This window comes from Alexandromys fortis, unplaced genomic scaffold (genome assembly GCF_014885135.2).
Source record: "Alexandromys fortis isolate MF-2015 unplaced genomic scaffold, M_Fortis_MF-2015_v1.1 scaffold_8_9099976_23576923, whole genome shotgun sequence".
In the NCBI taxonomy this organism is placed as follows: Eukaryota; Metazoa; Chordata; class Mammalia; order Rodentia; family Cricetidae; genus Alexandromys; species Alexandromys fortis.
The window spans coordinates 13493048-13519235 of NW_026067899.1; the positions used below are offsets into that span (position 1 = coordinate 13493048).

Sequence of the window (26188 nt, forward strand, 5' to 3'; positions counted from 1 at the left end):
CTGGAATGAGAGTCCATTAATTTTAAACAGGGACCTCAACCTCTTTGCCTTCGAAATCCGGCCCTTAGACGTACGTCCACAGAGAGGATTTAAGAAAACCTATATTTTTAAATACACCAAAGAAAGTATTTGAAATGCATTAAAGATTAGGGCCATTAAAACCACATTAAGAAATACACACGGAAGTATCGTTTCCACAAGAGCCACATTGCTCTGCTGACCTCAGACAAGCACACAGCCTACAGTGACGGCAAAGGCTTACTTGTAAATTGGAAGCATTATAGGCAACGGAGAGGATAAGTGGGGAGCGATTTCTAGTAAGTTGGCACGCTCGTGGAGGGCTTCTTTCACCATCCTATACTGAAAATCAAAACAGAGAAAATGAGTTTGGCAGTAACAGATCATAATATTTTCAAATGGCAAATAGACACCCTGCCAACTGATGGATATACAGAAACCTTCCACCCCCGAGCGAGGAGCGCTCCCTCCTAATCAAATCTCTAATAATACATCATGCTGTCAACCTCAAAGATTTTTTAGAAACCTTAACTGTATTTGCATAGGAGAAAAACCTGCTGTCAGAGTTCCCAGGCGCACGCTAGTTTCCTGACTTGAGTTACAAGATTATTGTAACCATTTATCTTGCTTCCTCTGGATTGTCCCCTTTCTCAGTTCCCCGGAATGTCTTCTCCAGGTAAGAGATAACAGATTGCTCAGATTCGTGGAAAGTTCTCTTGCCTTCCCTAAACCTAGCAAAGATGATCTGTAGCCCTGAACAGCTATTTTACAGATGGTAAAGGGGACTTTGTCTTGACTCCTGGGGCCCCCATTCTACTTGCCTAAAGAGCTGGCATTATTATTATTATTATAATGCGAATTTGACACATGACAATAAGGCTGCAGATATTACAAAATCAGCCAGAACGCATCTGAAATCAGCGGATCACGAAGCCCGCGCTGCTTTCTTTGCATCTATCACAGGAGCTGAAGAGAGACATAGGAAAAGGGGACAGATTCAAAGCTGACTTGTCAAGGCGAGAAAGGGGGCCAGGCTCAAAACTTGACAATGGCAAGTCCTCGCTACTGTGTTTTTCCTCCTAAGAAAAGCAGATATGGAGGGAAGCTGATTTTTTTCCTCACCCCTCTGGGAAATGTCATTTTCCACACGGCCTTGGCAGTTTTCAAATGATGGCAGACTGGACACAATAAAGTGTGACACACGAAAAGCGTGACTCAGATCATTTTTTTTTTCTCCTGAAGAATATGTCAGCGACAGTATGAGTGCATGATCGCAGCTGCAGCTGAGAGACCAATTTGCCTCCCGGTCTGCATTACAGCACAGCGCCCCTGAAATGTAGCAATTGGGTGGCCATTGGCAAAACCCCAATCACAACTGTTAAAAGGCAACACTTCCAAAAGTGACTCTGTAAATCTGCTACTTTGACATGCTTGTACAGAAAAAGCCCCTGATTACCCATAAACCTGATACGATCCAGAACGAACTGGCACACCTCTCATGAAAGATACCCCGGCAGCACACACTAAACGGGAATTCTGAACAGGAAGAAATGTTTAAAGCCATTAAAAAAAATTAAAAAAAAAAGCCTGATTTAATTGGGTAGAGAAAGCATAGTGGCAATTTTTGTTTAACAGCCAGCATACACAATTACCTGCTCAACATCCAACTTCATGATAGCCTTCTGGAGGTATCGCACGCCACCGTGGATCAATTTAGTACTTCTGCTGCTGGTCCCCGATGAGAAGTCATCTCTCTCTACAAGGGCTGTTTTTAGTCCTGTGTAACCAGAAAACCAAATTAACTTCTTAAATTACACAATTTGTATGTAATTCATTAAAGGCACTTCTCCAGGGTAGAGACAATCACTGGAAAAATTAGTCTGAACATGGATACATTTGTATTCAAAGTGCAGTACACTGTCTATATTATAATGAAGAGATTTTAGGCTCTTCCTGAGGGAAAAGCCAAGCCAGAACTAGCAGCATATTAAACTGTGAATGAATCACACCTAGAAAACATTACGGTACAGTTTCATGGCAGCAAGGTTCTCTGGAGTATTTAGGGGGTCAAACGGGGGGGGGGGGGGGGACACCATCTTTTCCCACATGGAAATGGGTGTTGTCACCCAGCCCTCAGCATGCAAACTGCTCCATCCCTGCACTCTGTGCTATTGCAATGCATTCACCAGCAAAACTAACCTGACTCCTTCTGTGTGCTGGCTCCTACTTGCAAGTGAGTCTGGGGGGTTATCCAGTGGATATAGTGAGGCAGCCATAGAGAAGGGTATGGGACAAGGGACACCGGCAGGTGGGGGCTTCCACGTGATAAAACATGATGGGAATATGAGGAAGTGCTTCACGGGGTAAAGGGCTTCATGGGGTGAAGGGCTTCTCACACAAGGGTGCAAGCATGGGGATCTGAGTTCAGCCAAGAGAACGCACAAAACTATGAACCAAGTGGCGCAGATCTGTAAGCCCAGCACTCTGACAGAGACGGGAGAATTCCTAGAGACTCATGAACCAAATAGCCGTTGTGTGCAGTGGTAAGCAACAGAAGCCACCCTGCCTCCAACAAGATTGTCCCCTGACTCAGTACACATGAACACTCACACACATAAACATAAAGATTCAAAAGTCAAAGAACTTCTACTGTTACACTTACAGCGCAATTCAAAGCATTTGCTGATGATACTATTTCATGATTTAAAAAGAAATACAAATTAGGACAAATGAACCAGCGCGGAGGATCCATGGAAAAAGGAAACACTCTCAGGGCTGGAAAGATGGCTCGGTAGTTAGAAGCATTTGCTACTTTTACAGAGGACTTGAATTCAGTTCCCAGCACCCAAATCAAGTGGTTCACAATTGCCTGTAACTCCAACTCCTGGGAATAGAATGTCCTCTTTTGGCCTCTGCAGGAACCTGCGCTCACATGCAAATGCACACATGCACATACACACACACACACACACACACACACGAAAAAAAATTTTAAAAATAATATTCCTGCTAGGATGAGGCAGAACAGATATAGGCACATTCTAGAATCTATCCTATCTCCTTTAACTGAAGAGTACTACAAATCGCATAGGGTGAAAATCTACTTCTGATCTTTTTTCTTGTCTTGCAGAGACACCCCGTCCTTTTCAGGACTGCAGATGGTAAGCAGTGCTCCAAGTTAGTATCACACACCAAGTGAGTTCTTAAAATTCACAAGTCCTGTGGTGTGCAGCCATGGACACCACTGGGAAGGCCTGAGGGCTGGTTACCCCCTTAGGCAATAGGCAATGTCATGGAATCCAATTGCCATCATAATATGAGGCAGAAGTAATTTGGACCCTCACTGCTAGGATGGAGGAAGTGCATATACCTGGTTCCGAACCATTTAGTGTCAAAGGGCTGCTTTTATGACTTTAACAGTTTAAAAATTCAATGGAAACGCCATCATAAAAACCAGAACAATTCCCGTGACTTAAAAGCACAAAATATTTGGATGCAGTGAAGATCGAAAAGTAGAGATTTTTTTCGCCAAGCTGTGGTGGTGCATGCCTTTAATCCCATCACTCAGGAGGCAGAGGCAGGTGGATCTCTGTAAATTTGACACCAGCCTGTTCTATAGAGTTAGTTCAAGGATATACAAGGCTACATGAGGAAATCCTGTCTCAAAAAAAAAAGTGATTTTTGATTCAATATCAACGTCCTACCTAGTAATAACAACAGAAATTACAAGTAAAATGGACCCACATCACCCATTTTAAGCATATATGTCAGAAGAAGTTCTGCAATACCCTAAATTATTAAAACATTACTCATGCTTAATTTATTCTGGCTGTTAGTGCATATTTTAAAAAGTATTGAGAGTCCAAGTACAGACTCTGGATATGAGTGGGGCATAGGCCAGCTGTCAAGAGGCTCTGCTCAGGCAAACAAATGAAGAACAGCAGAGGCCCGCAAGGGCCTCCTTCCGAGACAAGAATCTCTCGTCTTCCTGCAGATCAGAACCTGAATTCAGGGCGTGAACCCAGAATTGCACATGCTCAAAATCACATTCGCCAACCCCTTCGGCACATACTCTACCACCTTCACTTAGTAAGTCCGACAGAGTCCTTTTGGTATTCTAAATTGGTCCTTTTTTTTTTCTTCAGTTGAAGATCAGACGAGGGAGTTGACTTTCAGATGGTATTTAGGAGCCACATTATTTAAAATGTGCCTCTCTTTAAACCCTAGCATCACCATTATTGCATCAAGATGCATGTACCAGAGAAGTGAGCCTGAGAGGACAAGAAGAGGGTATCCAACCTCTGCTGCCTATTTGGGCAGCCCAAAATGTTCTCCAGGCTGTGATCTTAGACTCGCCTGATAGTCCTCACTTGAGTGTGGTCTGTGCGCAGTGCCCCCCTCCTGAGCAGAGGAACATAGCAGCCTTGAAGGCAAGCTGCTCCCCATACTCAAGAAGTCCACCTCTCCTCACCTCACTACACAGGGGCACCAGCACTTGCTCTCAACTAGCACATGCAGTACAAGTAAGGAACCAGGAGTCCCCAGATGACAGGTCACGAGGAGTCCAGGCCCCAGTCCAGCAGCTAGGGAAACTGAACCCTGCTGGCAGCTTGTGAGTGAGTCACAGAAAATGCACCGCCTGTAGACACACAGAACTCGCTGTGACTCCCGACCTTCCCAACAGACATGAAACAGGCATTCCTGTTTAAGCCACTCAAATCTGTGAAGAGATTTACTGGTAATAAAATTCCTGTAGAAGGAATGGTGATGTCCAGTTAAGGTTGATTTTTCCCCCCTTCATATTTTACTTATTTTAGTGTGTGTGTATGCGTGTGCATGTGTGTGTTTCTCCCTTGGTGTGTGTATGTGCACCACACTTGTGCAGTAGCACAAAAGGTCAGAAGAGATACCCGATCCCCTGGAGTTATGGATGGTTTTGAGATACCATGTGGGTGCCAGGAATCAAACCTGAGCAGTAAGCACTCTGAACTGCTGAGCCATCTCTCTAGTACCCCAACTTAGTTTTTAACCACTTCTGGGGAGGCAGTCTTCAGCAAAGTCTGAGTTCACAGGGCCTTGATCAAGATGGGTGAGTGAGAGAGAGGGCCTATTATAGGCAGAGGCCAACTTAAGAGGCAAGCTGATCCTACTAACAAACACCACCTGTCATTCCAGCCCTGGGTCACCGAGGCTGGAGAATTATGATGTATAATGAAACCATGGAAGAGGAGAGGGAAAGATGAAGAGAAGGATGAAGGGGGGAAGAGGAGGGAGGGAGTGTGTGTGCCTAGCCTTGTCACAGGCAGCTTGCCCCTGGGGACAGGAATCCCATGAGAGAATGTGATAACACACTGGGGCATTTGAATCCTGTCCTAAAAGGCCATTATTGGCCTCAACAGCAATTACTGGATATCCTCAAAAGGAAAATGCCTCCGAGAAGACGTCTACGGGACACACTTAGTTTAAGTAATATGCATTAGTGCCTAGATGCACTACACTCTATTCAGTTCTGGGTGTCCAGTTCCAGGAACCAAAGTTTGCTTAGATTTTTTTTTTAAGCAAATTTTAAATTTTTTTCCCACAAGTTCTCAGACTTAGCTGAAGTACTATTATGTTGGTCATCAAGGGAAATGCTGAAGAAATCTGATGGACTCGGGTTCTAGAAAGATTTCTTTGGGTGAGGGGGTGGGGATGAGGCTGGAGAATTGACTACAGCAGACCGGAGGCCCACAGTGTGCCTGGCCAATCAGGAGTCCTATCTCAGGAGGCAGCTCTAGCAAGAGGTCTCAGGGACCTTCTTGTCAGGGTGGATTTTTCTTTCCCAAACCGACTCTGTGAGCTGTCCAGGGACCTAGCAAACCACTTCAGGCAGGTATTCCAGGACACTTACTGTCACGTTCCAGGTGCCTGCTTTTTCCTATAATAGGTGTTTAAGAAGTTATTCATATGTATTTCCGTGAGAAACCACAGTGAGCAGCAACGAAATTTAAAGCAAGCCTTTCCATCAAACCAGGCTCTCTTCTGTTGCTGCCATATTATCTCTTGTCAAATTACCAAGCCACCCACCAGAATTTCTGCAGAGAAATGAGGCTGCTTTTCTCAAAGCGAACAACAAATGTAGTCTCCAAAATGACTGCCAAATCGGTGTATGAAATCACCAGGTTACCAAAAGGTTGCTTAAATTACAAAAGAAAGGACGCAAGCCTAAAACATCAGAACCGTGACATGGTCGACTACACCATGCATCAAGTGTTCCAAATCTCTTGAATTTGCTGGATGGGAATACAGAGAAAAATAATACAGTCAAAACACGATCAGATGTCTCAGCCGAATCTATGACTCCATTCTTTGATTGCTTAACTAGAAGTGTGAGCTTTTAAATGTTTATGGGGGGGGTTAGGAGCATTGGTTGGGGGCATACGATCTTGCTATGCATCATGCATCGCAGGCTCCCTTGTAACTCACTGTGTAGCCCACTGTGTAGCTGGAAACACTTCAGGCACCAGCCTTCCCAGGGTTGGGATTACAAATTTGCATCACTGGATTCTAATTGTTCTGTTTATTTTTTGTTTTGTCGTCTTGGTCGAATGCCTCCCCCCCCCCAAAGATGGTTGGTTTTGAATGAAAGGCTTTGTTTCCTAAAGATAAGGTAAGGAAGTAAAGGAGGGTCCGTTGATTCTCTTAGAGTAACTGCAGGTATTTTCGATGTGGCACTCAATCCTTAGCCTTTGCAATCTTGGGTAAGGCAGGGTTGAAGAGATCAAAAGGAAGGTTTGTTCCCAGGATGCAAACAACCTCTTGCTGAGAGCTGAGGAGGCCAAATGGTGGTGGCGCACACCTTTAATCCCGGCACTTGGGAGACTGAGGCAGAGGGATCTCTGTGAGTTCAAGGCCACCCTGTGATGTACAGACTGGACCTGTCTAAAGGAGGAAGAGAGCTCACACAAAGGTGACCCCAGCACTTGGGATCCCACACGTTTAACCCCAGCACTAGGGAGGTGGAGACAGGAATGATCTGGCTGGGCAGAGTGAGGAACGTAAGGCTGGAGGAGGCAGGAGCTCAGTGCAGTCTGAGGATGCAGTCTGAGAGGATCGCCCCTGTGATCTGAGCATTGGTACAGGTGAAAGGTCTCTCTACCTTTTGCACCGCTTCACTGATCCTTCTGCTTTCACCCCCTCATATCTGACTCCGGGTTTTATTCATTACGACAATGAGAATAGGTGCTACAGTCTGCTTTCGCTCATCTTCACCCCACGTGTCAGCACACGTAAACCCTATCTTCCAGGGAGGGTGAGGGATGAGCACCAAACACATCTCTGTTCTGACTCGTCCGGCCTAAGGGACACTGTCAAGCTATTTCCAACTAAAACAACTCATGGATCCAGACAGTCGGATGAATGCAGTGGAATAATTACAACCTAAAGGGAGAAACGATACGACATTTAACTCTCACAACATGGAATACAACAGAAGTATATTTTAATACCTTTTACTGATTATCTTATTGTGCATGAAAACATGCTCAATATAATAAATGCGGAGATGCGCAGAGAACAAAATAAAACTCCTGTAATTACACTGCGCAGGGATAACCACAGTTGACATTTGGGCGTTTAAACATTCACATTTTCTGTGCATGTGTATAATCACATACGTACAGTTTTGCAAAAACGGGATCATATTTAAAGTTTTTTTTTCATTTAACACTGTTTATTATAAACATTTTGCAATCGATAAATATTGCATGTAATTTCATTGTTAAAGCCTTTTAAAGTATTACATTAAACGTTCACTAAGGCTTATTTATTCAGTTCCTTGTTTTTGAACATCTGTCTTCACCCTTTCAGATTCTGCAGCACGATTATATTTTCCTTTAGACTCCCTGTATCTGTAATTATTTCATTAGGATTAAATCTCAGAAATGTGACTGTTAGAGTTTGCTAGATGGAAAGCAGGAACCACCGCTATGAAATAATCAGAGGCCCCAAGGCAATAACACAAGTCAAAAAGTTACGATCGTGCCTTAGTAATGTAAACACTGGCACCAAATCTGCGCGCTGCAAGGGGAAAGATGAGGTTTTAAACAAAGACGAGATTTTCTTTCTTTGAACTTTGGGCACCTATTTGGGTTTCTGAGCCACTGTCATTACTAATACAGAAGACTACCCCAAAGGCCTAATACGAAGGACTCCTTCCTCTAGGATGGCACCTACAAGGAGCTGGCAGGAACCCTGGCAGGCCAAGGTCTGGATCCAATACTTTGTCTGGCATTTTCTGACAGTGAATGTTTTGTACAGGTGTGTAAAATATTAAATATTCATTATTTCAATTCCTCTGGCTATGCGCATATTAGGAAATGGATAAATACGTAACTAATATATAACTGGTAACTTTGACTATATCATTAACGTATTTTATGTTACTTAAATATACATTCAATTGTAAAGTCACAAAATTGTGTTCATAACATATAGTTGCAGGAAATGAGAGGTGCTACTATAGTTCCTTCTTTTCACCTTGTTATTATAAAAATGGCCTGTATCAAGTGGGGGAAGTGTAAGACAAAATGACAAAAATAATACAATAGCCAATGGAAACTGAGGTTAATTATTTAAAATGTTTTGTGTATATTACTATAATCTTACTGAGCTTAAGTCTATAGCCTGTATTCATTTGTGCTTAAAATATACGTGTAATTAAGTTATTCTTCCATAATATTCTTTTCTGACTTATAACACATCTTGGCTATTTTCTTGGCAATTACTTACAGGTCTATCTGATTTTCTTTCTTTTTTTTTCTTTTTTTTGGTTTTTCGAGACAGGGTCTCTCTGCAGCTCTGGAGCCTGTCCTGAAATTAGCTCTTGTAGACCAGGTTGTCCTCCAACTCACAGAGATCTGCCTGCCTCTGACTCCCAAGTGCTGGGATTAAAGGCATGTGCCTCCACCACCTGGCTTTATCTGATTTCTATAACTGACTAACATATTTATTTATGAAGTCATTCCCCAATATCTTGCTACCATAAATACTGTTATAAATAAAATTCCAAGGGCTAGGGAGGCCAGGCTCTGAAAGTACTAACCATACAAGCCAAATTTGATCCCCAGAATCCACATAAAAAGATGTGTATAACGATGTGACTCTAATCCCAGCATGCCTACTGTGGTCACACATTCACACACAAGTACACACAGAGACACAAACAGAGGTGCATACATACAAACATGCAAACATTAGTTTTTAGATAACAAAAATTTAGTTAGTACGGCCATTACACACCCATCTTTGAACAACTCCTGCTTTCTTTATTCAAACAAAACTATGTAAAAAGATGTGGTTAATTTAAAATTAAGATAAACACTCCCTGGACCAGAAGTGAGGCAGAACAAAGTGCTTGGGTCAAACACGTCTGTCCCGGTGGGCTCAAAATCTGGGAATACGATCCTAAAGGATCAGGAATAGAACTATTCACTGTGAGGAAACAAAAAAGGCAGATGAGCCACTGAAGGCTGAGACTGAAGAAGGGTTCTGCACTTTGTATGGGAAGTTGCCAAGCTACTCCTGCCCACTGTCTAGGCCTGAGGATTATCTGCTGGGTCCCAGCCGGATACAAGAAGATAAACACAGCCAGAGCATACCACCAGAGCCAAGGCTCCAGCTGGCTCATCATATAGTCAAGATGAAGATGGGACAGGCAGAAGACCCAGGGAGAGGAAAAGTTCCGGATAGATCTTAAAGGCAGCAGCAACTAGAAACAGACAAGAATAGAAAACTATCCAAGGAAAAGGAGAACCAATCAGTGAAAAGAGAGTTCAGTGGTGAGCCCACCAGGCTCCAAGGACAGTCGCACCCAGGGGCCACACAGCCCTGATTAACTGAAATGGGTCACAAAACAAGTACAAAAGTTATAAACCTGGGAGAGGAATGAATGGGTAAGGAGGGGAAGGGTTGACAATGGTGGGAGAAGAAAGGATGAGGGGAGACAACGATCATAATACATTACATACATTTATTCAATTGTTAAAGAACTAAGTTCATTAATAATTAAAAAATCTAATATGATAAACAGAAAGGGGAAACAGAAACAAAATGAAAAGGTTAAATTGGGCCAGAGCAATGGCTGAATATTGCTCTTCTAAAGGACCTACGTTCAATTCCTAGCACCCAACTAGAAACTAACAAGCATCTGTAACTCCAGCGCCAGATGGTCCGGTACCTTCTTCTGACCTCTACAGGCAAAACACCCATACATATAAATAAAATAAATAACTAATAAAAATTTTAAAGAGTGAATAAATACAGAGTATTTATTTAAATACTGTTTATAATAGACAAAGCAAAGCATTGAAAATATTTAAACTGGACATTAGTGGCGCATGCCTGTAATTCCAGAACTCAGGAGGTAGAGGCAGGAAGGTCAGAAGTTCGAAATGACTCTCGGCTACCTGACTTAATTTGAAGCCAATTTGTGCTCTCTGAATCCCTATCACAAACAAATGCACTACTTTAAACAAACCCTGTTTGGTACAACAAGTATTTCCCACGTTTCATATGGTCCTTACTTTATTGTTCTTTGCGACAGATAAAAATTCTTGCTGTTCTTGCTTTGTTTGCAGCAGCGCAGGCCCCAACCCAGAGCCTTTCACACACTAGGTAAACACTCCATAAGAAGACACTAGGTAAACACTCCATAAGAAGACACTAGGTAAACACTCCATAAGAAGACACTAGGTAAACACTCCATAAGAAGACACTAAACTTTCCATCCACTTCTAAACTCTTACTTTTTTTCTACTCTTCTTTCTATTACATTGCCACAGAATTCTATAGTAGTTTTAAAACACTTCAATAATTGATACGTCCTCTACGATATATACCAATATCCTAGTAATCTAGGAGATGGCACAGGTTTGCTTCCCAAGTGAGTCTGACACCATTTTTCAAGTTTTTCCTGCCTGACTCCCGACAAAGGAAATCACTGTATTAAAACTGTGTTAAAGATCAGACAGAGGGTTGCACACTGTTAATTCCAGCACACAGGAGGCAGAAGCAGGCAAATCTCTGTGCATTTGAGAACTATCTAGTCTACATAGTGAGTTCCAGGGCTATGTAGAGAGACCCTGTCTCAAAAAAAAAAAAAAAAAACCACCAAAGAACAAAAATCAAAAATGCGAAAAGTTAAATTTCCAAAATAACAGTCAGAGATTTGCAACAGTACACCATATCCAGTGTCTAGCAAGGACTGAGCCTGCTTTCTGCTGTTTGCTGAAATGCGGTTTCCCTCACTGTTCTAGCTTTATTCTTATTGCTGTAATAAAAAAAAAAACCTCACCAAAACCAACTTACAGGAGAAAAGAGTTTAGTTCACTGTATAGCTGATAGCCCATCCTCAAAGCAAACTAAGCAGTAACTTGGAGTAGAAACCATAGGAAAGCAGTTTACTGGTTTCTTCAGCCACCCGTTTTATACATCCTAGACCCGAAGTTCTCAGCCTTTCTAATGCTACGACTCTTTAACACGATGTCTTGTGTTGTGATGAAGCCCAAGCATAACATTATTTCATTGCTGTTTCACAGTTGTGATTTTGCTACTATTATGAAACATAATGTGAATATCTGATATGCAGGATGTCTGATATGAGAACTCCCTAGGGATCATGACCCACATGATAAGAACCACTAGCTTAGGCCTACCTCTGTAGGGGGTGGTACCACCACAAGGAGCTTGACCAATCTGATGGATCAATTCCTCAATTAAGGTTCTCTCTTCCCAGGTGATTCCAGTTATGTCAAGCAGACAAAAAGCTAACTGCCCACCCGACTCCCAGGAGCAGTGTAGCAGAGTACTCAAGCATATAGGCCTATAGCCTCCAGAAAGAGTCAAAGCTCACTCCAGGCTCTCCTTCTTTTGCAATTTTTTTCTACAATGCATAAACCTTTGATTATGGAAAAGAATGTTACTATTACACTCCAACTATCCCTAAAAGTCTAGAAGTTCTATGGAAGAGAAACTTACTGAAAGTCAGAGATAAATAGCAGTGAGACCAAACTTGGAATTTTCTGCATCCCGCATGCATAGTCTGTGTCCTGACTGTGCTGAACCGCCCAGACTTAAAAGAAGCATGGTGAGAGTCAAGAGTTGCCGGTCGTACACCACTTTATAAACCATAAGTACCGGTACATTGTTTTGTCTTTAGGGTTTCTTTAAAGATTTATTATTTTTATGTATCTGCCTTTGTGCGTTCATATGCATCATAAGTGTGCAGAAGCCCATGAAGAACAAAGGACATCAAGGCCTTTGGAGATACCATTCGTTCACATACTGGGAACAGAACCTGGGGCCTCTTAAAGAGCAGTGAGTGTTCTTAACTGCTGAGCCAACCTCCCAGTCTCTCCAGCCCCTGGCATTTAGGCTTTTGAAAAATGTCTCAGAACCTTGAACTGATCCTTCTGCCACCTGTCACACACAGCTGTGATATACACATAAGTAAAGTCACATAAAAAGAGACAAAGGAAACACTTTCAACAGCTGGCAGAGACTGCAATAATCAAAGTCTCCTCCTTACTGTTACCTTGGGAGCAGAGCCCCCACGATGGTGTCTGGGGGACCATACTTGAGTAGAGAAACTAGCCACAGATGTGGTGAACAGTGAGGCCATTGCTATTTATTGATCATAGCCCTGCAGAAGAACGTCAGCCAAATTGGGCATGTTATGTTTATGAAATAATATTCCCAAATGAAACAAATGAGAATTGATTCCTGAAAAGATGTAGATGGTGGGAATGTAAATAAATGACCATTGTAAGGACTCCACAACTTCGCCTCCACTGTCTTTGTTTTTCCACTGCTGAAATTACCTTTGCACATAGGATTTTATCTAAAAAGCTTGTGTAAACATTTCTATACAAATCCTTTCATATCTAGTGGTTCCCCCCAAAACTTTGATGTCCTGAAAAAAAATCTAATTATTACTGGTAACTTTAAAAGATCACAGTAATTTATTTTTGTCAAATGTGACTAAAGATTAATGGATACAATCAGGAATAATTTGGTAAAAACATATCAAACACAGAGAAAGCAAAATTTGTTGTTAAGTGAAGCATCAAATATAATAAAAGAGCAAATTCCATGAATGAACAGCAACAATGCGCAATTCATTAACCAAAGGACCATGGTTATTTCACACTTCAGAGGGCCACTGATATAATCAGAAACCACAGTAAGAGGATAAATACACACTACCTTCAGCACCTCCTTATATGTTTTAATTATAAACACTATGACCATCCCGTCTGTAAATCATAAACTTAGAAAAAGACAGGCAATTACTCTAAGGTGATGATCAATATGTCACAAAATATTAAGTGCATATCATTTTCTTAGATGTTATTAAATATAAGACTCTCATGAAAACTCCAATCATCATCTTTGTGGTCATCATCACTACCACTACCTACAACGCACTACCACTACCCACAATTCCCTAATCACTACCGAATGCCTACTTCACTGCTCAAAGGAAAAAAACTGTATTGGTTAACATCTTACTAGTTCTTGCATGCTCAGGAGCTTGTTCAGAACTTAACTCATAGCAGTAGAGCTTTAAATAAGGAAGAAAAAAACATGAGGCTGGAAGTGCAGCTCAGTGGTTAGCTTAGCAGGCCTGCGGCGCCAGGTTTAGCATCCAGCACACACACAAAAACACAAAAATAGCCGGATATGCTGTCACATGCCTGAAATCCAAGTGTCTGAGAGGCTAAGGCAGGAGCACCTAAATTATGAGGCCAGGCTGGCTGACCTAGTCAGCTCAGGTCTCACAAACAAGAATGTGGAGAGTGATTGAGAAACACATCCATCATCAACTCCTGTCCTCTGTAGACATGCATACTTGCAAAAACCACACACAAGTGTGCGTGCAGACCACACACTCACAAAAAAAAGCAAACAAAAAACTTCATTCGCTTAGTGAAAACACACAAAACAGCATTTTCCATTGACAAGAATAAATACAGCGTACACGAAACCCTTCTAAATACAGTTACTGAAAGAAGCCCAGTATAGGAGAGTAACAACAACTGGTCTTGTCTACGTTTTCAAACAGAATAGAGGAAATACATGAAGAGAACAGAGGTGACACTTTGCAATAGGAGAAAAGAAATAAGGCTGCGTGACGGTTTCATGGGGATTCCCTCAGGGTCCTCCAGTCACCCCGGATGTCAAGCTTCTGCTACCTGCCACCTTGCCTTCTTCACCTCTAGATCTGTCTTTAAACAGTTCCCTCTGCTTCTGTAAATCCTTCCTCATTTATTATTATTATTATTAATTATGTTTCTCCATTTATTATTGATAAATAGTCAATTTGAGAATTGTTCTGGATCTAATCTACTTTCTCTGGTTTCTATTTTCTCTGCTTCTTGGCAGTACTAGGTATGCACACAGACACTCATTCTCTCTCTCTCCTCCTTCTCCCCCTCTCCTACCTCCTTCTCTTCCTCCTCCCCGCCTGCCTCCTGCCTCTCCCTCATGACAAAGAAACCCCTTTCCTTCGCTATTACCTTCTCTATAAGGTGGTGGTATGTATTTCCCTGTTATCCTCTCCATAAGGTGTTCTCTATAAGGTATGTATTTCCCTATTATCTTCTCTATAAGACAGTGGTATGTTTATTCATCACTTAAGTTTCTTCCTTCCACACATAAGTGGAGCATAGCACACAGATTTCCTATATCAGTTCTCAGGTCCTTTCAGCAGGGTCCCTTTCTTCTGTTTTAGAATCTTTACCCCTGTGCAAACTAGGGCACACCTGGGACAGCCCCTTCCTCATCTTTCCCCGGGACTGTGCTGCACCCTCTCTTCTTCGATTGCATATTCAACTTCAGTCCTGCACTGAATTGTTCCTCCTGCCTTCACAAAACAAAAACAGAGAACAGAAAGAAAAAAATCCTTCCACAGATGGCTTTCTTCTCAACCCCACTTTTATCCTCACCACCGCATTTATCTCCGTGTCTCTGGAGAGTCTGTCGATGTGTCTGCACCCTCCAAATTACCCTTTCTTCATCTCCAGGATCTCACGAGGCCTGCTCAGGAAAGTCAAGGTCTTCACCTGATATACTTTCTGCCTCTCAACCCCTCCCTCTTCATCTTCCTATCTGGCCTCGGTGCTCCCAGTTAAAGTACCTGCTGTCTCCACATGAGCTGATTCTATGCAGTTCCGCCAGCATATTTCTTCAGTCCTGGTCCTTCTCAGGAAGTAATAGTTGCCTATTAAACTGTTATATGTGCTGGCAGCCTTTCGGCTCCTGCGCACTCTATCAATGAGAGAGTTTACACCTACAGACGGATGTACCTATGTCTCTAATCCACACACTGAAAGGTATGTGTTCTGTATAATGTGATCTATACACAAACGCTCCCTAAGGCACTGACCAGAGATCATCTTTGTATTCTCTTGCAGTGCCTTGTATACGATTATGCATGCAGAAACTACCTCAAATAGTTACAAAATCGAAACGAAAATAATGATTATATGTTTTTATGTAAATGAAGAAAACAACTGGGAATAGGAGGAAAAATAAGTTCCCTGGCTGACTCCTACTAGAGAAAGGATTCTCTTTGGCACAGAAGATTGTTACCTACCTAGAAGATATTAATTCTTCTGAGTAGAGCTGTCCCAAGCCCAACCTCCCATAAAGATAGAATTATGGCCCCTTTCCAATCTCCTGTCCAGGCTGGCCAGAAAGCTAAGCTCAAGCTGCCTTGTGATGACTGGAAGCTGTTCTTCCCACCTGCTTTGGCGTGTTTGAGCATAATCCCCCTCAAATTATACACCATGATTGGAGATGTGAAACTTGACAACTGAGGTCAGTGTGATAGCAGAGTAGACCCTAGAGTATCTATATTTTAAATGTATCATGATTCAGAATAAATAGAAAAATATTAGGTTATGAGGTTTACACGAATGAATTTTCAAGACTATAGAGTTTCATTTTCAAATAAATCTGCTGAAGTGAAATATTTTTAGTTATATTTAATTTTAAAACTATATAAGTGCCTAGATTTTTTTTAAAATTGCGAGAGTTTTCATGAAGGATGGAAAATTGGGGAACACCAAGAGAAATGTGAGCTCAAGAGTCAACACTGTCTTCATGTACAATACTGGAAGACGACTCACCTCTGGTGACAGCGTCTAGTGCACAGCCACTTCCTGTGGCTCCTCCTCCAATAACAAGGATGTCAAATTCCGATGTGTTCTGCAACGTCATGAGCTGAGCTTCTCTGGAGGGAGGCTCCCTGTTCACAGGCTCTGAGAGGCACTCTGCTGCTTCCACATAAGCCAGGCTCACCTGAGGGAAAGCGGGAAGGTTCTGGTCACACATCTGGAATGCTGATTCAGCAAAGCACACAGTGTACTATAAAGAGGTTCATAATGGACACAAGGGCTACCAGTCCTAGCCCAAGGTCCAGCTGCAGTCACAGGAGCAGCGGTGATGGGGCCGGCTTTAGTCCTTTACATAGGTCTCAGTTATTTACACACAGAACACCTGGTTTCACATTCACTATCTCAAATGTTTCCTTGTGTTTTAAATATAGCAAAGTTTAATGATTTCTAGCACTATGTAGCAATTCCCAAATGTTTTACCTAAACCAATTTGAGGAATCAGAAGGAAGGGTTTTAAGTGGCAGTATCAAACCATTCAGACAAGATTTAAAAATACAGGCATCATGTGAGAGGGGGAAAGAGAACTTTATAACCGTTGTGCATTTTCTTAAATGTATACGTTTCTTATGCAGTTCTAATGACAAACGTATACTCTTAGTTTTGTGATTTGTCGACAGTACCTTGTTGAAATAAGCAAGGCTGGGTTTGGTGACTCACACCTTTATTCCCGGCACTTGGAAAGCAGAGGCAGGTGGGTAGATCTCTGTGAGTTCAAGGCCAGCCTGGTCTATATACTGAGTTTCAGGACAGCCAGCACAACATAATAAGAAGAGGAGAGAGAGAGAGAGAGGAGAGAGAGAGAGAGAGAGAGAGAGAGAGAGAGAGAGAGAGAGAGAGAGAGAGAGAGAGAGAGAGAGAGAATGAAAATGAGAGAGTTCCAGAACCAGAGCTTAAGGTCAAGCACACAGAAAAATAGGTATTTGGGATTTGCTTCTCACACTACTGTGTGGACACATTTAGCACAATGCAGAGTAAATGGTGCATGTTGTTCCTTTAGTTATCCAAACATGACAGCTTCTGTTTCCCTCTATTCCATGGCAGGATCAGCACAGTGAAGGTTCTCCTTCCACTCTGACCTAAGTCACCTATGAAGCTCGGAGTGACGAGGGCCAAGCTCGCTCAAGAAGAGGAGCTCTCGGGTCTTTGTGACATGGTCTTTTCATGTATCTACAAGATGGCTTGGAATTCTTTATGCAGCCCAGACTGGTCCCAAACTGGCCCCATACTGGCCTCAAATGGTCCCAAACTGGCCCCAAACTGGCCTAAGGGCTGGGCTTACAGCGTTCGCTCGGATATCCAGCTGTGGTTACTGCATGGAGACTATTCTATTCATTCAAGATAAGGGATTTTTAAAGAAAAAAAAAATTCAGATAAACCAAACTACTGCCTAGGACTGGATTAATTATTATCAAGCCAATTGCATTTCTATGGAAATAAAGCCAGAAGTCTAGAGAACATTGTGGAAAGCATGTCTTGGATCACAGAGACCCAGCTTGAGTCTCTGCACCCCTGTCTTGAAAGTCTGATAAACTTGACTTCAGTCCGTAGGACCCACATAGCAGGGAAGCGCAGACTCCAAGAAACTGTTCTTTGACCTCCACACTTACAACAGAGTGCACAAATTTTTAAATTATTCATTCTAATGCCAAAACTCAAAAACATCCCATTCTGCATGTAAGTCCTCCTGTTCATGTATTAATAACTGTTCCCTCATGTAACAAGCCAAATAAAAGAAATTGCTAAGTTCTGTGAAGGACTGGGCTCCTCTAGCTATGCTCTGTCTTCCTCACCTAATGAGAAGAAAAATAGAACACACGGAGAGATAGTATATACAGACATAACACATTTGTAGAAAAAGCAAATGCCAAAACAGGGGGTGGGGTAGACTCTGACCACTGTGGGGAGGGAGGCAGAACTGTGCCAGGACAGATGGGGAAGACTTGGACATGGGACTGACAAGTGACTAAACCGCCCGAGCGTTTTCACACGTCAACAGAATCGCTGACATTTTCTGCCTGGTAAGTTTTCTAGAAATAGTCGAGAAATAAGTTTAAAGACCATATCACGGTATAGTTCATTAGAACTTGTTAATTCCAAAAACGCCCTAGTCTGTTCTAACCATGAAGACTCAACCAGGGCTTCTCCACAGCAGGTAGGGGAGATGTGAGGAGCATCCATCGCTCCCATTGGTTACGTGATCCTGCAAGCTTCCTGACCTTTTGTGGGAATAGTCTCAGCCTGCCTTATCTTAATATGAAAAACACCTCTTTCATCTTTATGGTGGCTACATGCCTGTAATCTCAATGCCCAAGAGGCAGGGAGACAGGAGGATTACATACTTGAGGAAAGCATGGACAACTACAGGGCAAGACCTTGTCCAAAACAACATTTCCATATATGGAATATATGTCTCCAACATCTCATGTTCCCAACATTTACCCGAAAGATTCACAAGAGATTCAGAAGCCCCCGAATCATCCGGCTTTAGTATTTACTCACTAAACTCACTATTAACTAGATTTTTACATGCACACCATTATCTTCTTCATCACAAGACACCCCATGCCCACAACACAACTGACTGGTCACTCAATTCGGTATCCAAGACGACTATTTTTCTCCCTCTCTTTCTTAGCTTCCTTTGGATAGCACTCAACTGCCCGACAGTAATGAGTGAGCAACCTGCCTCTTAGGTGTGTCCTGCTCATTCTTTTCAGATGGCTAGGAACTCTCTAGAGAATCTCAGATGGTCCATATCATCCTGTACTCTTCATGCCACAATAATTTCTAATTTGGGGAACTCCAGATATCAAACAGCTAATTAATTATCACTTATAGTTGGATGTCACAGGTGTGGCTCAATATTGGTATCATGGCTTTATCCCCCCAAGCTATTTTTTTAACCTGGCAGCAATCAGTGTTCTTGATAATTACCCACAAGAAATGAAAGCCTGTGTCCACACTGAAACCTGTTAGCAGAGGTTCCCAATGACTTTATTTGCAATGCTGCCAAAGCAAGAGTTTAGGGTAGTCCTTCGCCTGGTGTCTTAGATACTTTTCCAGTGTGTGTGTGTGTGTGTGTGTGTGTGTGTGTGTGTGTGTGTGTATGTGTCATACCTTAGACCCAGTACACCAGAGGCAGATGCAGACGGATCTCTGAGTTCAATTCAAAGCCAGCCTGATCTACAGAGTGAGTTCCAGGACAGCCAGGACTCACACAGGGAAACTCTGTCTTGAAACCTCTCCCCTAAAAAAAAAAAAAAAAAGGAGGAAGGAAGGAAGGAAAAGAAAGGAAGAAAGGAAAAGAAAGAAAGAAAGAAAGCTAGACTTAGAATCCTGTACTACATGATTGTGACCATTCTATATAAACAATGTTCAGCAAAAATCCAAGTATGGGATCAGAAAACAGGTCAGTGATCCGTGATTCACCACTTTTTAAGTTGTTCCCCAAATCACACCTCAGTAAAACTGACTTAACAATAGTAACCAGTTGTGGGCACAGCACTTGTGTACTGGGCAGTTTTATAAGGCATGTGGCTTTTTTCTGCTCACCGAATCTGCACAGTAAACCTTCATCAGGTCCATTAATATCGGGGGGGGGGGGGTATGCTGACTGTTGCAGAAGTTGCACTGAGGAGTTCCTCCAATTTAAAAATATATATTTATATATACGCACAGTACTATTGAGGGTGATTTATTTAATTTCTGACAGTACTTTAAAATAACATTTTATTTTTGTTTATTTCTTTCGAAAAAAGCTGGAAACTGTTGCAACTGAGAAGCTAAGCACCGCGCTTATTTTAGAGGCAGTAAACACAGCCTAAGGCCCTACTTAGAATTATGACAGGAGAAAGACTCATTTTGGCTTCAGATGGCTTTGACTAACAAAACCACATCTGCACTCTACCTTCTCGAGAACATGCTAATTTCAGGGAACTAAAGAAGGGGGCAGCGATAACAAAGCAGGGATGGTAAGTTATGACACCCTTTAAGAAAAGGATCTTTGCGCTCTCCTTCCGCCTTTTCTGGGTCTCCCTCTGCTAAGCCTGACAGGGTGGTTAGACAGGAATCTGGGAGATGAGCTCTGCTGATGGATGGATCCAGAATGTCCTAACTCGACTGAAAGACCAAAATGCTCCTGAGATGATGGACTGACTCTGCACCACTCACTCAACAAATGACTATTTGGGGAAGTCCCTCAAGCATTCTATAGCCTAGGCGGCAAGAGGACACAGAGACAATTCTAATATGACTTTCACCGGCGTTTAAGGCTGAGAAGAAGCTAAAAGGGTGTGTGTGTGTGTGTGTGTCTGTGTGTGTGTGTGTGTGTGTCTGTGTCTGTGTGTATGGTGTGAAGCTAAATCAGCAGAGTACTCACCTGGCATTTATAAAACCCTTGGGTGTTGGGTTCAATCCCCAATACTACATCAAACAAGTCAGGTAGTATATGCCTGTAATCCTAACACTCAACCACAAAAGAATCAGAAGTTTAAGGTCATACTCAGCTACACACAGAGTTCAGGGCCAGTTTAGCTATAAAGGAAGGAAGGAAGGAAGAAAGGAAGGAAGGAAGGAAGGAAGGAAGGAAGGAAGGAAGGAAAGGCCAGTTACCGAAGGCATCCCGTATATCCTGGCCAAGCTTCCCTAGAAAGGCCAGCTAAATCAAGCCAAGAGTGGTGAGTATCAGCTGGGTGAAACTAGGAAAGGAAGCGGGAAGAGCATGTGTTAAGTCTAGAATATACTATACATGACTGCTCTTTGCTGTCACATACTCCTCTTAAAATCTGGCTTGCATATCCAACTTTACAAACTGCTCAGTGTCACATAAATCTCAAGATTCCTAACTGAGATTAATGACAAATGAGTGCCAGCAGTTATGGCCCATAGATAAGGCAGAACTTGTAAGTCCCAGGATACTCTCTGACTAGTGTCATGGTTTCATTTTACCAGACTGTCCACTGGAGGCATGTGAGTTTGCTGCCCTAGGCCTAAACCCAGTACAAACCCAGCACTACGAGCTTCAGGATTGCAGATTCAGAATTGCTGTAAGAATTCCTACTGCCAGTAGCCTTTAAGTTAACCACCCACTTGGGCGTGGTCTCATACTATTTATGCCTACTATGGGATTCGGTTGCTGTTCCCCGTTCCAGCAGAGGATTGTGATCCGTGAGTCTACCCCTAAATAAGTAACCCTCCATTATATTCAATTCTGAGCTAGTGTGGGATTTCTTTTAAGCGTCCTTCTTCACAGGATCAGCTAGCTACCTAACCTCACCAATGAAACTATCCCTGTGGCACCATCCCCTGGGAAGTCAGAAAGTAGATAGTTCAAGGCCCCGATGGGCAGCTTAGTGAGACCCTGTCTTAAAAAGTGAGTTGGGGAGCCGGATGGTGGGAGTGCACACCTTTAATTCCAGCACTCAGGAGGCAAAGGCAGGGGGATCTCTGTGAATTCAAGGTCAGCTTGGTCTACAAAGTGAGTTTCAAGACTGGCTCCACAGCGACTGAGAAAACCTGTCTTGGAAAAAAAAAAAGGAAGGAAGGAAGAAAGAAAAAGGAAGGAAGGAAGGAAGGGAGGGAGGGAGGGAGGGAGGGAGGGAGGGAGAGAGCGAAAGAGAGGGGGGAAAGAAAGAAAAAGAAAGAAAGAAAAGAAAGAAAGAAAGAAAGAAAGAAAGAAAGAAAGAAAGAAAGAAAGAAAGAAAGAAAGAAAGAAAGAAAAAGTGAGTTGGGGCTGCAGCTCAGTGGGAAAGGTCTTGGCTAGCACATGTAACACCCTAGATTCAATACCCGGCACTACAAGGAAAAATAAAATAAATTCCTCCAGCACTGTGACAAAGATTTGCATGGAACTTGCAGAGATTGCTAAGTGGTTAAGAGCACATATTGATCTTACAAAGGACCCAAGTATGGTTTCTAACTCAAACATTAGGAGGCTCAAACCTCCATGTAATTCCAGCTCCAGGGAAACCCATCTGACTCTGGCTTCTGAGGGACCCTGCATTTTTGTGCACATAGTCATATTCAGACCCACAATTACAAACAAAATATCTCCTTTTAAAATGGAGAGAGACTTGAATCTACATAGAATTGGAAGTAAAGTCCATAATCTGAAGTTACCAAGAGTATTTCCCTTGAATAGGATTTCGAATGAGATCAGTTTTACTATGTCTGAGCACAATTAGACTTGCAAATTAAAAAAAAAAATCCTAGACATTTGCAACTTCGGGTGAGACCGAAAACAAGATCTAATAATTAGTGTCTATTTCTGAAAGAAGCGCATATTTAAAGACCACAGGCAATTAACAGCCAGGTTGTCCTGTAATCATGTATAGTAATAATTGGAGTATAAAGTAGGTGTCATGCAAATCACTTTAGACTGCAACAATCACTCACTCGCCCATATTATGCCATTCAATCAGCTAGAATGGAGAGAAATTGCTTCCTGTTTTGTTGTCATGGAAAAGGACTAACCACATCTGTGTGTTCCTGGAGGCCAAAGGTGACAACCATCTTCATATGGTTTATCTTCATATGTCTGAATGATCCTCACCTCATGGATCCTCTTGTGACCCAATCGATGGGTTTTCTTGTATTTACATGACAGTAAGCCACATGTTTCACTATAAACAGATTCATGAGGGCTTCGTGCTTACTCTGGAGCCAATTAATGCAAGGAAACTCACATTTTCACAGGAAACCAGGCAAGTCCATTGCTCTACTTTAAATGTGTGATGTCCCCACAGGCTAATGTGTTGGAAAATGTGGATACCAGCTAGTGGTGCTGGTTTGGTTCTGTGAGTCTTGGCTGATAGAAGTGGCTCAGTAACCAGATGCAGTTCCTGTTAACTCCTACCACCGGAAATCCTTCCCATCATAACTGACTGTAAGCCAAAATGAACTCTTCCTCCCTTAAGTTGCTCTGTCAAAATATCTTGTCCTAGCAATGAGAAGTGATGAATGTGCCCTCTTTCTAGGCACTGAGGATAGACCTCCTATAATTCCTGAAGGCACAGGTACTGTAGAGTCGATCCACGGCAGTGATTCCTTTGAGAGGTGCACAGAGCCCTGTGCAACCAGAATGTACCCAAACAATCAATCACTGAACTTTAGAGGGAAGAGGAGGAAATAGTTTCCTGCAAATCCACTCTGCCTACAACTCTCACTTTCTCCCATCGTGTAATTTAAGCAATGGAATGTTAGATTCAAGAGAAATTGCTGGAAAATGGGGAAAGTGTTGGCTCTGTTTGAACTTCAAATAAATTAACACCATAAGTGGCCAGACAATTTGAGGTTTTGAGAATGCCACCTATGTGGCTTTCAATAAATATTTAATAATTTTCTTTATTTTAACTGACTTTTATACTCTTATTTTCATTATTATTAGTGTGTGTGCACATCTGTACATGCCATAGCATACAAGTGGAGGAAAGAGGATAACTTTGAGAACTCTGACAGTCATTCTCTCCTTCCTCTACGGGTTCCAGAGATTGAACTCACATCATCAGAAAGATTGCTTCCCTATTAAGCCATCTCGCTAGCCCCAAATAAATATTTTAAATAAATAATGTAATAAATGTGTGTAGGTCTCAGAGTGACATTGCTCTCCAAATCTACTGTCTTGCTTAGAAACAGAAACGCTGAAGAGATCGTTGATGGATCATTCAGTGGTGAGGAGTACTTGTTAGAATTCAGGCATCTGTACTGGTCTGTCCTTGGGGCACCTCCTGTGCATTCACTAAGTTACCTTTCAAAAGGGCCCTGCCCACCTCCGATCTCTCTTTCTGTAACTCCATTTGTCTGTATCTCTCTCCTTCCTTCCCCTCTTCTCTCTTTTGCCACTTCTGTCCCCAGAAGCTGGTCTCCCCTCTCCGCTTTTCCCATTCATTTTCCTCTCAGCCAAAACCCTTTCCACCTGAGCTCTTTTGCATGGCATCTTTCTCTCTCGTGCCCCGTTTTTTTTTCTAAATTATAACATTGGTTCTCTGACCAGGAAAGGCTCTTCTGGAGCTTCTTCCTGCCCGCAGGCAGTTTAAGGCACGCCAGGATCCTGGAACCAGGTCCATATAAGACAGCCTCAGATCTCTAGATTAGCTGGGTCCCCTTCATCCAACAAGACATGATCGGCAAGCCACTCCCCTTTCTCCACTTTTTGCTATTTCCCAGGCGTGAGGACTCATTTCGTCTCTCAAATGTGGTTTTTTGCCTTTTGGCTTCCTTAAGCCCTGGTACCAGGCAACCATGGCTCTTTCCGGCTCAGAACTTTTGGCCCCCACCCTTTACGTGACTACCCACTGGGAGGCCTGTGACAGTCTGGTCCTTCAGCCCCTGCCCCTTGATTGATGGATAACCCAGCAGCCTGTGTGTTTCTCATAATCCTTGCTTGATAAAAAGCTACTGGACCCTGTTCTGCCTCGCTCATGGGGAATAAGCCTACCAAAACTCCGCTTCCTGATATTTTATGGGACTTTCGCAACATTCTGCCAGAGATCCTGATAGATGGAAGGAAGTATCACTCCTTTACCCTTTCACACTTCCGCTTCCCCTCCCCCAATAAAACTCGCACCCTAACTCTGTTGCGTGCAGCATGTGTGCTCAGTGGCAGAGCTCACTGAAAGGTAATCACTTCACTCTGGGACCCTACCCACCTGCTCCGCCCTCGACAGATCCTCTTTTCCACCTGCAACAAATCTGCTTCCTCGTTCACTGGCGGTTTCCCCTTCCATTCAATATTGGCAACTGGGTCTCTGGCAGGGCTTCCCACCTCCGACCATTCCTCTGGATGTGAGGCTTCCTTTCTCTAGGACAGACTTCTCCTCGCCTTGTGGCTTTTCTTGAAGTCTTGGTACCAGGTGACTGTGTCTCTCTTGGGCTCAGAGCCCTTGACCCCTGCCCTTTGTGTGACAAGCCACTGGACTGCCTGTGATGCTAGGAATTTCAGACCCTTGGGTCTTACTTCTCTGCCACATTCATGGGAATTGTGTCACCTTTTATACCTCTTTGCTCCCACTGGAATGTTTTTTGGACCCACTGACCATTCCTAATCAGCTACTGTTGCACGATTACCAGCTGCTGGCCATAGAGCTTGAGGTGCAAGAGCATCAAATATGTCTGCGTGATGCTGCGGTGATGGGAATGGACCAGTTGCTTTAAACCCTAGGGAGTCGACTTAGATCCACCCCCAACAGCATTTTGTCAGGTCCTAGCAGTGCTTGACAGTGCCACAGAGCATGGACAGTGATGTAAAGCAGTCAGCACCCAGCTTTCTTAGGTACCCCAAAGATGAGCGACACCAACAAGTCAGCAGGAAGTAGTCTTGAGAACACAGCATCCTCATTCCCACCTCACCTGTTACCTCTTTCTAACTCCTCACCTTTTTATAATAAGTAAAAGGGAGGAATGTTAGTATTCAGGCATCTGTCCTGGCCTGCCCCTGGGGTCCTGACAGGATATGTCCTCACAGCTGCAGCTACTAAGAGCACCTTCTGTGCACATTCTCTATATTTCCTTTTAAAAGGACCCTGCCCACCTCCCATCTCTCTCTCTGTCTGTCTGTCCCCTCTCTCTCTCCCCCTTCCCCACTATGCCACTCCACTCCTGCTACTCCTGCCCCCAAAAGCCAGACTCTTCCCTCCCCTCCCCCTTCTTCCCATTCACTTTCCCCCAATAAAAACCCCCTCCACCTGAACTTTTGTTGCATGGCATCTTTCTCTCTTATTTTTTTTTTTTTTTTTTTTGCTAAATTATAACAGCATTTGCTGATCTTGCAGAGGGTCCATATGGCTGCTTAACAGAGACTACAAGTCCAGTTTCAGGGGATCTGATCCTCTCTCCTGGCCTCCTACTACACCAAGGATGCACACAAGTACATATACATACATGCATATAAAAAGAAAGTGGAAGGTATAGATAGCAAATCTGGGGTTGAAGAGAAAGGAAAGGAAAAAGAAATATAT

General features: G+C 42.9%; 1 protein-coding gene across 2 annotated transcripts in view; it reads right to left on the reverse strand.

Moving 5' to 3' along the window:
• Window positions 1-26188, reverse strand: part of Gpd2 (glycerol-3-phosphate dehydrogenase 2) — a 136424-nt gene that overhangs the window by 62655 nt on the left and 47581 nt on the right. For both annotated transcript variants that reach the window (XM_050122261.1, XM_050122257.1), the window contains exons 3-5: window positions 16188-16359; window positions 1671-1795; window positions 263-360 (exon numbers count right to left, since the gene is read on the reverse strand). In XM_050122261.1, the coding sequence (XP_049978218.1) occupies window positions 263-360; window positions 1671-1795; window positions 16188-16359 (395 nt within the window). The remainder of the gene's footprint in view (window positions 1-262; window positions 361-1670; window positions 1796-16187; window positions 16360-26188) is intronic.